General features: G+C 33.3%; 1 protein-coding gene across 12 annotated transcripts in view; it reads right to left on the reverse strand.

The window, feature by feature from the left end:
- Positions 1–4,386: 4,386 nt before the first annotated feature.
- Positions 4,387–14,665, reverse strand: part of LOC124409968 (serine/threonine-protein phosphatase 2B catalytic subunit 2-like) — a 105,362-nt gene continuing 95,083 nt past the window's right edge. For 7 of the 12 annotated variants that reach the window (XM_046888081.1, XM_046887985.1, XM_046888043.1 and 4 more), the window contains 4 exons: positions 5,835–5,919; positions 5,224–5,321; positions 4,888–5,103; positions 4,387–4,569 (listed from right to left, as the gene is read on the reverse strand). In XM_046888081.1, the coding sequence (XP_046744037.1) occupies positions 4,910–5,103; positions 5,224–5,321; positions 5,835–5,919 (377 nt within the window). In that variant the 3' untranslated portion in view covers positions 4,387–4,569; positions 4,888–4,909. The remainder of the gene's footprint in view (positions 4,570–4,887; positions 5,104–5,223; positions 5,322–5,834; positions 5,920–14,665) is intronic. The other 5 variants (XM_046888089.1, XM_046888013.1, XM_046888023.1 and 2 more) reach the window with 2 other exon arrangements.

Below are 14,665 nucleotides of genomic sequence, written 5' to 3' on the forward strand. Positions count from 1 at the left end.
ATTGCACCACTTATTGAGAAGTAAGCTTTTTTCGAATTTTCATAACTTGGTCAATGAATTTTCCATTCGAATATCAATCCTTATTTTATGTAATAAGTCGCGCGCTAAATTTCTTCACCCAGCTTTTCGGGCAAATTAAAACAAGTACATAGGTTAAAATGATAATAAAACGCATCATATCAGTACAGGTCATCCGTAGAATTTTTTTTTCTTGTCACTCTTATTTTGTGCTCACATGATATCTTCATTTTTCAGGATAAGAAGGAAGGGGGGGGGGGGGGTATGGATGGTTGAGAAGGTATTAAAAATGTTGCACAAACTCATCGCAAACAACGTACAATGCAGTAAATATATATCTATATTTCAACCTAAATATTATATTATATATATAATATATATTTAGGTTAAAATGTTTTGTATTACGTTTATAGTAATCGGCTAAATGCCGAATGAATGAATATTTCTAATTTTACATATGTGAGATAATTTATTCGACAAGACGAGAAACGTAGGATGATAATACAGGCTGCCCTGATTGAATAGTTTCTTCTCATTTTCCTTTTTTTCCTTCTTTTTTCTCATCCGCGAACTTCCATGCAGGTATCAGGCGATTTGAATTGAGATTTGAACAGTATTTACAAGTTTGCATAACTACTCCTTTCGTTATTATTATTATTATTATTATTATTATTATTATTATTATTATTATTAATATTATTGTTAACATTAATATAATAAATTATTATTCATATTATCGTTATCGTTAATGTATTTATATTATTGTTGTTGTTGTTGTTGCTGTTGTTTCTATTACTATTTTTCGCGCGCCTCTCAAGCATCCGAAAGGTACGCAAAGACGATAACGAATGGAAACCACGCAGGTTATAAAAAGTTCTTAAAATAAGAGTTGTGCAACATTGGGCAGTCAGACAATGGAATTAAAATACGGTGGATAATATAATTGGATCCAGATAAAAGGACTATACAATTACAGAGAGAGAGAGAGATATTCAGATATTTTATAGGAGAAAACTTGTATGACGCATCATTCATGCAATGCCTATTATATAATATAAACAAACAGATCTATGTATCCATTTTAGCATATAGAAACTTTGTATGTATGTATATATGTATATCGGTTTATTTCACATTTCTTTTCTCTTTTTCTTATTCTTTGAATTTTTATTTCGTTATATATCGTCGTAGTATTTTTTTTTTTTTTTTTTTTTTCATTTATTTAATTATTTATTTTTCAATATGTTTATTCAAATGACTTTAGATTAACTTTACACACGGCAGAAAATTGCCTAAATTTCATAATAATAATAATAAGTTGTTTCTCTTTCTTTACCTCGTAACTTGGATAATGTTAGGGTTTTTTTTTCTTTTTCTTTCGAGAATTCATTCACGCAACTATTGTTGTTGTCATCGTCGTTATTTACTTGCTTATTTCGTTCTTTGTTTTTTCTTCTGCTTCTAACATTCGTTTATATTTTTCTCCTCGTTTCTCTTCGACTTTTTTCCATCTTTCTTCGAAATAGTAATAATAATAATAATTTTATTATTAATAGTAGGTAATCAATATTATTATAATATATATATATATATATATATATATATATATATATATATATATATATATATATATATGTATGTATATATAATATGCATTATTTATAATTGTATATTATATTATAGATTTATTTAACACATTTTTGTACAAGTAAATTAATTAAGAATAAGTACAACTTGGTAGCAAAGAGAGATAGAATTATTATTCATTATATATTATCATAGTGAAGAGAGAGATATAATTTTTTTTACTTTTTATTCATTTAAATTCTTTCATAATTTTATTATATACTTCCGTTATCTGACCGTTGTATTTGGCCGCCAGGTTTGGCTTGAAAGTGGCTTTTTCTATTATCGTTTCTACATCATAGAATATTCAGCAACTACCACCGCTACTACTACTACTACTACTACTACTACTGCTACTCTTTTCTCTTCTCTTGCAAAGTATATCACCATGAGAAGAATTTTTTTCCAAACTAGAGAAGGAAAAAAGTAGAATAAAAAAAAAAAAAACTAAATAACAACAACGACTATACAATTTACCGTCTAGTTGTAAAGGACCAAAAAATAAGGAAGAAAAGTGAAACAAATGTTATCCTATCCTTATCGTTGCTGTAAAAATGACACAACTGGACAAAAATGAGGTTACAACACGTGGTGATAACAACGATTGATAAGAATAAAGTTTTTATGAATATAGAGAAAATCACCATCAAGTCAAAAAGTGAACGACACTGGCCCAGACTTAATTTTTCTGATAGCAAGGACACACATTAAAACCATAGAAGATGAACGGTATTAGGTGTTAGACGCAACCATTTAGAATTGGTATTCCGTTTACTTGTTAAAATCGTGCCACGATTAAATTCGTCGTCGTTTTCTTTTCTTTACTTTTTTTTTTTTTTTTTTCTTTACTTTCGCATACAGTACAGATGTATAATATACATATATCTATATCATCGTTCTCCTCTGCTCTTAAATTCTTATATTTCATGATCCGTTTCTCTGTCTTTTCTCATCCACTTGAAACTTCGTGTAAAATACGATGAGCTTACGCTGCAGGAGAACGCTTACCGATGGATTAGAATAGGTACTTAATATTTTTATAATATTACGTTGGCCGTGCGTATATACCGTCTTCTTTTTTCATCTTTACTTTATTACTGTTTCTTTGTTTTTTTTTTTTTTTTTTTCTTTTTTATTATTTCATTTTCTTTCTCCGAATTCAACGTGTGTGTATCCGTGTAATATATATGTGTATGTATATGTATACAGTTTATTTCTTTCTTTCTTTCTTGTATTTTTCAAAAAAATTCACCTCACTCGCCGCAACGCGGCGGCAAAAGTATAATTGCCACGGGGACATGTCATGGCTTTTATATATATGTACCTATAATATTAGATCTTGTCTCTGTTACACGCTTTAAATTGTCAATTTATAGAGATTTCTTTATTAAATATGATCTATACTGGGGTGGGTGGGGGGGGGGGGGGGGGGGGGGCGGTTGACGTGGGAGCGTCGTCACGGCTTTCGGAAATTCAATCAATCAAAAATAACGTGACATTGTACAATAAATACGTAATGCGTAATATAAATTTACACGTATAATATATGAGAGCAAATATATATATGCAAACATTTTTTTCTCGTTCTTTCCTTTCAACACGCTCTATCAAAGATATAACACAGTGCATAAAAAATAAACAGAGAGAAATTTTTTATTTTTTTTTCAAAATTACCGAACAAATATATTACTCGTGACAGTTAAGTAATGTTGAAAATTTAAAACCACCTTTGTTTAATATATATATATATATAGATAATAAAATTTCTCTGGAATATATCGTGACATAGAACGGCGATAAGTTCTGCAAATTTGTAAGTTAGAAGCGTAAATTGGTTATTTTTTGGTTTAATTTTTTTCCTTTCGTTTTCTTCTTCTCTTCGTTTTCTTTCTTCAACATCGTCAGGGGGGATATATATATATATATATATATATATATATATATATATATATATGTATGTATATAGAGCGTGTATCATACGCACCTAGCAAAGTTAGAATTTGCATATTATGTACGTTTTGGCTCGACTTAACTATTGCAAGTTGTTCCCCGTGGACAATTTATGCCATTGCAACATCGTCGGGCGCGCCTAGACATCTAAATTCCCTAACCAGACAAAACGCTCTACGCGGCATCATGACAGACCAGCTGCTGCAACCGGGTGAGACGAGACGCCTAGCTTTTACATGCCCATCCATTCTTCATTTCTGTATAGTATTTGCGGAGGTACGCGGGGCTCTCGTGTGTAGTTCGTATTAGCAATATTATCGTTATCGTTATTAATATTAATATTATCATTATCGTTATCATTATTATTAATTTAATTATTTCTTTCCTTTTTTTTTCGTTTTTCTTTCTTGATTTTTTACTCTCAATAATAATATATTCTTGTGTGAGTTGGTTTTTTTTTTTTTTGTTTTGTGTTTTGTGGATTTTTTTTGTGTTTGTTTTTTCGTTTTTGTGTGTATTTTCTTTTAAATGGTTTATTTCATTTCCTCTGTTTGTTTGTTCGTATTGTTATTGTTATTGTAATTATTTTTATTAATTATTAATAATATTATTATTCTTATTATTAATATTATTATGTGTATTATGTATATGTTTGCGTATCGTATAATATATGACGGTGGTTGTGATGCCGTGGGGTGATGCGTTTGATGGTTCGAATGATTTTCTTTCTTTTTTGTTTTTTTTGTGTTTTTTTTTGTTTTGGTTTTTTTTTTTTTTTTTTTTTTTTGTTTGTTTTCTGCTTTAGTTTCTTTTCAACAACTTCTTCTGCTTTCTCATCTTCTCACATACTCATGACCATTTCTTCACTCGATGACGATTTACTCGATGAACGTATTCTATTCTACCGGCTAGGGAGAGACGAGCAATGGTTGTTTTGTGGCGACCACTAAGGGACACAGGTCCCACACTTGTCACCTGCGGAGAAGGAAGAAAAATTATAAACACACATCGTAGCTTCGTTCACACGATATTATTATTATTCTTGTTATTATTATTATTATTACTCGGATAAAGAAAAACGTGTGTCCGAAGTATAATTTGAGCTTTGCACTTCCTTGCAAAGGAGAAATTAATTTATCAAGGTACTGCAAGTTGCCCTAGTTTATTACTATATTAGAAAAAGAAAAAGTAATTTCGATTCCGGACGAACCGAGTCCCGTCAAAAATACAAATCGAAGGACTTGTGCAAAATGAAAAGTACTCGAAGCGCGAGGAATGGCCGAAGAAACTTACCTCAGTCGGAGGATTTCGAGGCTCACGAGTGGGGCTGCGGTGTGCTCGTGTCGCGTTTATCGCTCGGACCCGCTGGTGGCTGTGCGACCGGCTTTTCCTCGGCCGCAGGTGTCGGCGGGGCGTCTTTCCGGGGTGGCATCCTCTCGTTTATCGCGTCGAGGCCCTTCGCCTCGGCGAACGACGTGATTTTGTGATTAGGAGAGAAGCCTTGTAGCGCTGGAAAATCGTTTCATTGTCAGTCATACGAATGAAGAGATTAAATGTTGATAGAGATATCCAGACATGCATTTTGCGACTCGGTCGATCGTTTGAATAACGTCCGCGTTTGCAATTTACCATTTTTTAGGGACGTCTTTCCACCGGATAATGCACCCAGAGGCAGCGCACCGGTTGGCGTGAGTCCTTTCAGCTGCAGCACGCTTTCGCTTTCCTCTCTGGAAACAGTTACGATAGTGATTATAATAACAATAATGATAATAACGATAATAATCCAGTCAGGTTAGAGAAGGACTCAATTTTCAATACGTAATACTGAGTGACTCTGAGTCAGCGATGGCAATTAAACCAAAAATGATCGAACACGACTCGATTGAATCGGTAAAAACTAATCGATTGATCGATTGTTTCGTATTATTTTGAAACGGTACACACGAAACCAAAGTTTTGTAAATTTTAATATATAGTCTTGATAGCGGAAAAGCTTTTTCATAATTTCTAATTTCATTGGAAATATTTTTGAATTTCAGGTGAATGTATTCGTTTACCTTTCACTTATTTTGATACATTGATAATAACTGATATACTTTAATCACGTAGATTGGTATTGTATTGCGTTGTTCGTGGAAGTGAAAAAAACAAAAATGGATTAAAAAATTCTCGATTAATCGGGGAAAAATGACGGATTTGATCGAAAATCGATTATTATTGATAATTCATAATTAACTCACCTAAGCACAGAGAAAACTCGTGCCATTTTTCCGATCGCCCTGATTTTGTTTCTTATAACTTCTTTGCGAAGATTAGCTGCTGTACCTATAAGAGAAATCGATTGGTTTAGAACAAGAAATCATAATCGAGAGAGTGAAAAGCTTTCGCCGGATGTTAAGTTGTTTCAGAAATGTGGATTTGCTGTATAATAAGTATACCGGCTCTAAGAATTTGTGTACGACAAGTTTTCCTCTGCTCGTGATGTTGTTAGGTATATTATATTGTTTATCCGCAGTTTAGTTGAAACCCGTTGACGAATAATTCCCTGCATTATCGCGAATTTTGAATAATCGAGGACGACGTTCAAGCAGTTCCCGGAGTTTGAGTTTTAAAACTGAATTTATTATCATATAGTTATACACGACTCGTGGATGATATTTTGAGAACGTATGAGACGTTTACTTATCATAGTTATTATATATTTATACATATATGTACTTGTTCCGTAGGTGTGTGTACTGTTTCTTTCGTTTCGTTTCTTTCTTTTTTTCTTTTTTTTTTCTTTTTTTTTTTTCATTCAGCTTCGATTCTAAACAAAATTCTAGACAAACGTACATTACATAAACAGCGACACTGCGATATATTGTACATCATGATTTGTGTACACGTGTTTTATAACTATACAATTACGAGTTAAAACGTATGTTGAATGAAAGGAAACATTGAAAAAAAAACAACAAAAAACCACTTTGTAAGCAAGACAATTCATAGTTATTATACGTTTACTGCATTACAGAGAAGCGCAAACCATGCCCATGCGAGCTATATTTAATGTGTGGATAATAAGTTTGTGGCTTCGTTTGCCTGGTTATACTGTAATAAAAACAACAATAATAATCATAATAATAATAATAATAAAAACAACAATAATAATAATAATAATAAAGTGTATTAAGATACGATTTGTGAAAAATTCAAAATTCTAATTCAAATCATCGGCCGTGCTCTTCGTATATTTCTGTTATATACGAAGTTTGGAAGTTTTTTGTCGAAATTAAAGTTATTCGATTGCAGACGCTATTTAGGCGATTATTATACGTGCATTCCTATTTGTGTACGAGCGCGTATGTGTCTGTGTGTGCGTGCGTGTGTGGCAAGGTAACCGTATGTCTGTATCTAACCTCTGTTGCAGAGTGTCGATTCTAAAAGGAAAAATTGAAAAAGAAAAAGAAAAAAACCGAGTTCGGAAAGAAAAATAAAAATGTTCGTAACATCGTCGACCGAAGTGTGCTGCTGGTATATGTTTTATATATTTATATATTATATAATATATATAATATATATACAGTGTAGACACACGCGGTACAGGTTTACTACTCACCTGATATAACATCTACGTTGTGTACGTGTAAATTACGTCTACCTATACTACTCGAGGCACGATTCTCTATACTATATGGTATGTGTGTGTGTGTGTGAGTATAAATATATATCTACACACACACACCTACATACACAGGCATATACGTGGTCGTGGAAACGCTCGCGATTCGTTGGTTTTCCTTTTTCTTTTTCCTCTTGTACTTTCGGAACTCTAACGAACTCACCGTACGAGGGAAAAACCGTAAAGGTGGAAAAAGAGCGAGGGAATAAGGTTTGTAACGATGTACCTGCTTCGATCCCCCTCCCCCTCACCCTCACCCTCACCCTCCCCTTTCCGCCATATTATACTTAGCGATATAAAGATCTTCCTCGCACAGCTGCAGGATGTGTTCAGATCTTTTAGGATTTCCAAAGGTTTACCAACTTGTCCGGAATTTACGATCGGTATATATGTACGGTGTATGTAATGTACCTTTGTGTTTTTTTTTTTTTTTATTTCAAATTCAAATTTTTTTTCCTTTTTGTCATCTACACCGTCTTTTCGCGCCACAGCATTTATCCTTTCACGATTTTTCTCCTCGTTTTTCCTGCAGAGCTTTTATCCTCCGAGCGTTTCCTCGACCAAAACGAAAAACACAACCCGTATGGTATGCAGATTTGTTTCTTTTTTTTTTTTGTTCGAGTATGGGTAATCGAACGAATTATATTTCTTATTCCGTGACCAATTGGGCTGTACGATTCGCTCGTATTTATATTACACACATATTACATAGATATATTTATCTTTTTTCTACAGAGGTGAGAAAATCGGGGAAAAGTAAAAAAATCTTGGTGACATTGCATATTTTTGTCTAGCTATATATGCGTGATTGATATTTTTTTTTCTCCTTTTTTGCATTGCGTTTTTAAACCGCGGCAATCTTACGAGTCTAAATGTGCGAATAAACGAAAGATTGGAAAAATAAATGAACATACGAACTAGCAATGACGGGAATTTCGGTGTCAGTATTATGTACTATATACTTTAATCAATTTATTCATCTACTCAACGATCAATACGAACAGGTATTTGTTTAACTACCGAATTGCACAATGCGGCTTTTTAATATTCTGCATCACGCGGTGTTTATCCTTTCGTTTAGACGCGGACGGACAAGTGAAAAATAGTCAAAACACCCTTGTGACATTTATACTTCCAATTTATTCTCCGGATCGCCGCGAGTGTTTTTATTAGATGGAAAAGTTCTTCAATTAAGTTTGAGGTTGCTTCGCGAAATTGGTTAGTTATACGTATAACACGTTAATCGATTCAGTGTATACCTATGTATACATATATATATATATATATATATATATATATATATATATGGTATAATGTTATACAGATCCACGGTTAATTTTAAAGGACTTAAGCGAACGATGAATTGAAAATTGTCGATCGCAACGTAATTTTACGGTTCGTATATCAATTGATCGAGATTAAATTTATGAAAAGAAGATTATATCGAGCAAGTTTTTATCCGTAGAATTTCTTTCATAATTAGGTATCCTCGAGTGATGCAGAATCTTTATATATATATATACATTTATATAATAATAACAAAAACTTTTTATCGACTTTTCTACCAATTTACTACACAATATCAAGCTCTTGTATGTCGTATCTTATTTGCTTACACAGTAATGTCATATACACGTTATCGTCATTCTTATTAAGTCCGTGTCGGCTTTGACCCGATAATTTTTCTCTTCAAAGATATAGAGAGAGATAGAGAGAGAGAGAAAATGTTTTTGACTTCTTACCGCGCTTTCGAACTTCTCGATTTGAGCTAATATATATATATATATATACGTGGTTTACTATTAGTTATTTATTTATTTATTTTTCCTCTTGAAAAAGATCTGATTTAACGTATCGTATCCTATCGTGTCGTATAATATCGTGTGAAGTTTGTCGAAAGGACAATGCGAAATGTTATAAGCATAGAAATGCCGAGCTGTAAGAATCGAGGTTGATATGCAAATTGCAGCTGTTATTCCCTGATAACGAGAAGGTATTAGGTGTACCTACGCTAGGTAATTTGTGGGTATAGGTAGACGTTTTCGCATATTTAAAACGCAGTTTTCGGCCACCGAGTAACAGAGAGACAGACGATGATCGAGTGAACGAATGAAGGAATAAATTGCTGAATAATTAGGTGAATAAAATCTCTCGTCCCGTCTCTCTGTTCGCCTCGGAGCCCGGTCGCCGACGTTTCTCATTGTCAATTCGCAGTGTTTTAAGACTCACCGTACGCAAGGTGCAAAGACGGCGTCATCCACGAAGACCGAACGACCGACAGACCGACCGAGCGAGGTGTTGGCACGTAGGCGTAGGGCGTAGGCGTAGAATTGGCGAAGGCGTGGGCGAAGAAGCGTTAGGAAAAGGACAGAAGTATACCAACAATGTGAGAGCAGCGTCATTTGCGGCCATTTTCATTCATGGTTGGTCGTGATTGTGGTGGTTGGTGGTTGGTGGTGGTTGGTGGTTGGTGGTGGTGGTGGTGGTGGTGGTGGTGGTGGTGAGGTATCGATTCGGGTATAGTAGTGGCGCAATTGTGGCGGTGGATCAGTGATGATAATAATAATATTATCGTAGTTTTCGTGGTAGTGGAAACAAAAGAGCACATAGAACAGACGTAAAAAAAAAGAAACAACAGAGTGCACGTCGTCAGTGGCATTCTCAAGCATGTGCGACAAGACAATTTTTTCATTTTTCATTTTTCTTTAAAAAAAAAAAAAAAAAAAACAAGAAAAAAAACCTTGTCTTTTCACCTTCTCACCATTTCAACACAATAATCATTGTTATGATATATTAGATATACATCGTCATTCTCCGGCTGGCTTGGCTTCGCGATCATTAACCTTTATACCGTATTATACCGATTTTCATATCCTTCCATCGATCATTATACGAAGGAACTCCTGCAGGTGAAAAAGCATCGGAAAATTGGAAAAGAACGCGTGCAGTCACAGCTATTATATTTATATGCGATAATTTATGCATTTTCATCATCTATAACCGTGAACTCAAAAAAAAAAAAAAAAAAAAAAAAAAAAAATAGTCTCCGATCTTGTTTAACTGACTTTTATCATTAATTTGAAAAAATATTAGGATTTGTTAAAAGTCGTTGCAACATCACCGAATTTATCGTTTTTAGAGTCCTACTGCATGCTTACCCCTCAACTTTTATACACACATTTAGACACACGTGATTTGTTTACTTTTATTACTTTTTACGCGCGAAACGTGAATAAGAGATATAAAAATTTTCGTACATACCTACCTAATACCGTATGTAATATGTAATATGTAAGTCGTAAAATTTTAGTACCGGAGGAATAATTTTGGCGATAAAATTTAATCCGCGAGTGGATGGGAGGAACAACTGCGCCGGAAGTGGAATTTACAATTTATTTATACGGTATCTAGCGGAGGGTGAAACTATGCAGGATCAATAGGCGTAATTTGCTGAAGGGCGGTCAGTGGGGATTGGCAGAAATATTTTAAGAGTACAATCGGTGTTTCGGCACGTTTGCGATAGTGGAACGTGTGCCTTGCATTACTGTGATTCAAATATTGACGGGTGATGGTTTATTGGCCGCAGTCACTGACTGCTTTATTTTTATTACCCGGGGTTTTCTCGAGTTTATTAACTCGCATTTTATCGATATTTACAACCCGAGCCGGAAATTATGACCGTTAATTAAACTGTCGAGGATCGACTTTTCCATGAAAAACAAACCGTTCGCCGAGCGGTAATAATAAATTTAACAACGACATCGTCGATCGCGGATTACAAGTTTCGATCGACGATTGAGTCCCTGACGTTTTCCATCGAGATTCGATTTTATAACTTCTCTGCTAAATGCAGTGCGTGCGATTTTCTATCTGCGTGATTCTAGATGTACTTGCATTACACACTTTCGCCTCAGGATGCACGAGGTTAAACTTTTCTCGATATTTTCGAATGATCTCGTTTTATTCGTTTCCCTCGTCTCAACTTAAATAAATCATAAACGTCAAATGGCACAAGATTTGGCCGATGGCCAGCCAGCCAGCCGGCAATCACGGAGCATCGTAGGTACAAGAAAAGTATGTTTATGTGATATGGAACTGTCAACGAAATATACTGAAAGCATAAGAATAATCAATTATTAGTAAGTAGTAAGTGGGTAAAATATTCCGATAATTGCAGCGATTCAATGCGGTTTAACTTCTTCTTTTTTTTTTTTTTTCATCGATAATTTTCCGATTGATATCTTTTTCTTTTCTCTTCTTTCTTTCTTTTTTTTCTAGATTTTATCTTTCATCGCTTCATCGCTGCAAATATTGGTAATAATACGTTATTAAAATTGCGTACAAATTGATATAAGAATAGACATATTTCTGAATGTATACATATATATATATATATATATATATAGGTATACTATACATATAATATATAGCATAAAACACGAAAACTTTTTTCCTTCTGTTTGCAATACATCGACGCTTTACGAGTTTTATTACGATATTGCTATTGTAATAATTGAGAATGAGAAATTACTTGATTTTAAATTATTGTTTGTCGCCATTCGTATGTAATGAACTTTGATTTGAACACTGATTCGACACAGACAATAAAATGCGTTAAGATTGTATTTGATTGAAAATTATCAAACGTGCGAATAAAGTAAAATATTAAAAATCGTTAGCGTAGGGACAGTTTTTTGATTGTAGAAAAAACGTTCTCCGATCAAATGCGGTGTATATAATATATGAAATTTAAAGAACTCGACAACTGTAAGCGTGACAATAAATTGCAGATGTAAAAGACTTGGAAGAAGTCTTATTTGCTTTCTCGTTTTCAACTGGACGTAATATTCCTAATTTTTTTTCTATTGTTGTACGTTTATAGAAGCTGATCCTGAAAACTTGTAAACATTAACGTTAATAAAATTGCAATAGATCCGGTAGAATGCAGTTTTTTTCCTTATACAAAATTTTTTTAAATTACTGTATTACACATTATTGCAGGTTTTGGTTACTTTCAATTCTTCCTAAAATATACAGAGAAAAAAACTGCTTTCACCGTTGAACATCATAGTTGTGTAATAATAATTAGCGTATCTTACGATTAACATGCGCAAATGAAATCACTACACAAGCATATATATATATATATATAAATATAAATATAAATATATATGTATATGTTTGTATGTAATAAACACGCAAATTGATTAAACAGAAAATAACGCAACTTGTAAATATAAGTATACATTAAGATAATGCGTGTGAAAAAGGAAACGAAACCAGACAAGAACAAAACATCGAACAACAAAAAAACAACTGTAACTCAAAAAAGGTAAAGAAAAAAAGTAAAGGAAAAATTCGAAAGAATAACTCTAACGGGTCAAATTATGTCAACGTACCATAGCGATCAATGAAAAATCCACGAAATAATAAAAATGTGAAGAACGTCTAGTCCGATAGGGATTGATGGCAATAGTGTGTCAGTCCTCTCGTCACACGCGATCGATATTGTGCTAATTGTAAATTGCATTATTTGCAGGATTATAATACTTCGCTAAGTTCGCTAAATGAGATTAAAAAAATAAATAAATAAATAGATGAAAAAACAATTGTATAAACAATTGTCGCCAGCCATGAATTTTCGAGCGAATGACTTGGGAAATCGGAGCCAATTGTTTTGTGCCAGTATTATATATGGTACATGTATAATTTCAGTGTATTTTGGGAGTGAATAGTCGACGTAATCTTGTCTCATTTTACGAATCATGGTTGTTTCGCATATCCCACAGTAACCGAGCTTTATAAGTCAACGATAAGTTCGGTTGAACTTAAACTTCTTGGATTTAATATTATTTCAACTTATCGAGTTACGTTACTGCATCAAATTTTCATTACATAAATTCCGCCGTTCATTAGATGGAAATAAGAGGAGCAACCGGTAAATTCTCAGTTTCAATCAGCAGGGTGGGTGTGAATAACGAGATATACGGGATTTTAAGATCAACTAACTCGCAGGGAAATTTTAACGATTTGGAAAGAAATTATTTGCATCTTCCTAGAATTTGGAACGCATTTTTCCCTTATTTTCTTATTCACGCCATATTTTATTTTTACCGGACAATTTTCTATTTCATATTGCAATTTTTTTTTATCGTCAAAAATTTTCTGACATGTGAAACGAAAATTAGCAAAAGTTGAGCAGAATCGAAGAATTCTACTCACTTATACCGAAAGCAAAGTATAGTGATAAACAGATAAGAAATAATAAACAAATGAATAAATATTGGTAAAAAATTAAAAGAAAATCATAACAAAAGGAATTACTCTAACTTAACTGTCAAAGTCGAAAATATAACAATGGAAATGAAATTCAATAATCGATTGCTGTTATTTTCAAATCAAATGCACTTCAAACGGTTTCAGTATCATCAATTATTTGCTTTGTTATTGTTTATGTATGTATCATACAAACGGGAGTCACACGGTTATAAACACAACGACGCGAGTCGAAAAACCAATTTTTCAAACAAACCAAACGAAAATCAAATCTCAAAACAAAATCAGTAAAACTTTCGGTTATTTTGAACACTCGGGAATGGATGTAAGAAGAAGAAAAAACAAAAAAAAATTTTTGGTACCTACGTATTTCTTGTTTTGGCTAAAAAGTGCTAATGGAGATAACTGCAGAGTTGCATCTTAAGGATTTTTGAATATAATAAATTCATTAAGCGTGGATTCGATTTTAAAAACTTGTAAAATGCCAGTTGAGAAAATATACGTCATCACCTTTATATGTATGATTGAAAATAATTAAACTTGAAAAAATTGTATACGTAATTTAATTTTTTATTAGAAAATATGTGACAAGTGAACAAAGAAGAATGTCAAAAAGCTGAACAAAAATTCTTACAGGTGTTGCACTTCTCGCCTTATACATTTTATAAATGATAGATGTTGCATAAAGTCAAAGGCTGAGTGGCTGCACGGCAGACATGAAAATCGAACGCTAGTTATTTATGAATTAATTATCGCGCAGTCTGCTGCAGGAAGTTGTTAACGTGCAATCAACGGTATCAAATACGGTATATTAGGTAGGTGGGCTGATAGCTAATACGCATCATACGTAGGTACATACATCTATACCTATATACATATACGTGTGTGTATATATATATATATATATATTGTATGCACAAGTGCAGGTGTAAAGGAGAGCGAAATCGTTCATTTACTCTACTGGCAATTAACGAATTGATTAAACCAAGAATATTTTTAAATGTATATATATATAAAATCATCATGGATGCCACTCTGCCTCCGGTCCAGAAAACGCACCGTCGGTAGCCTATAACTTTTTTCCATCGATACGAGAGATCGATCGATCGAAACGAGACGATCCGATCGATC

Source organism: Diprion similis, chromosome 1 (assembly GCF_021155765.1).
Source record: "Diprion similis isolate iyDipSimi1 chromosome 1, iyDipSimi1.1, whole genome shotgun sequence".
In the NCBI taxonomy this organism is placed as follows: domain Eukaryota; kingdom Metazoa; phylum Arthropoda; class Insecta; order Hymenoptera; family Diprionidae; genus Diprion; species Diprion similis.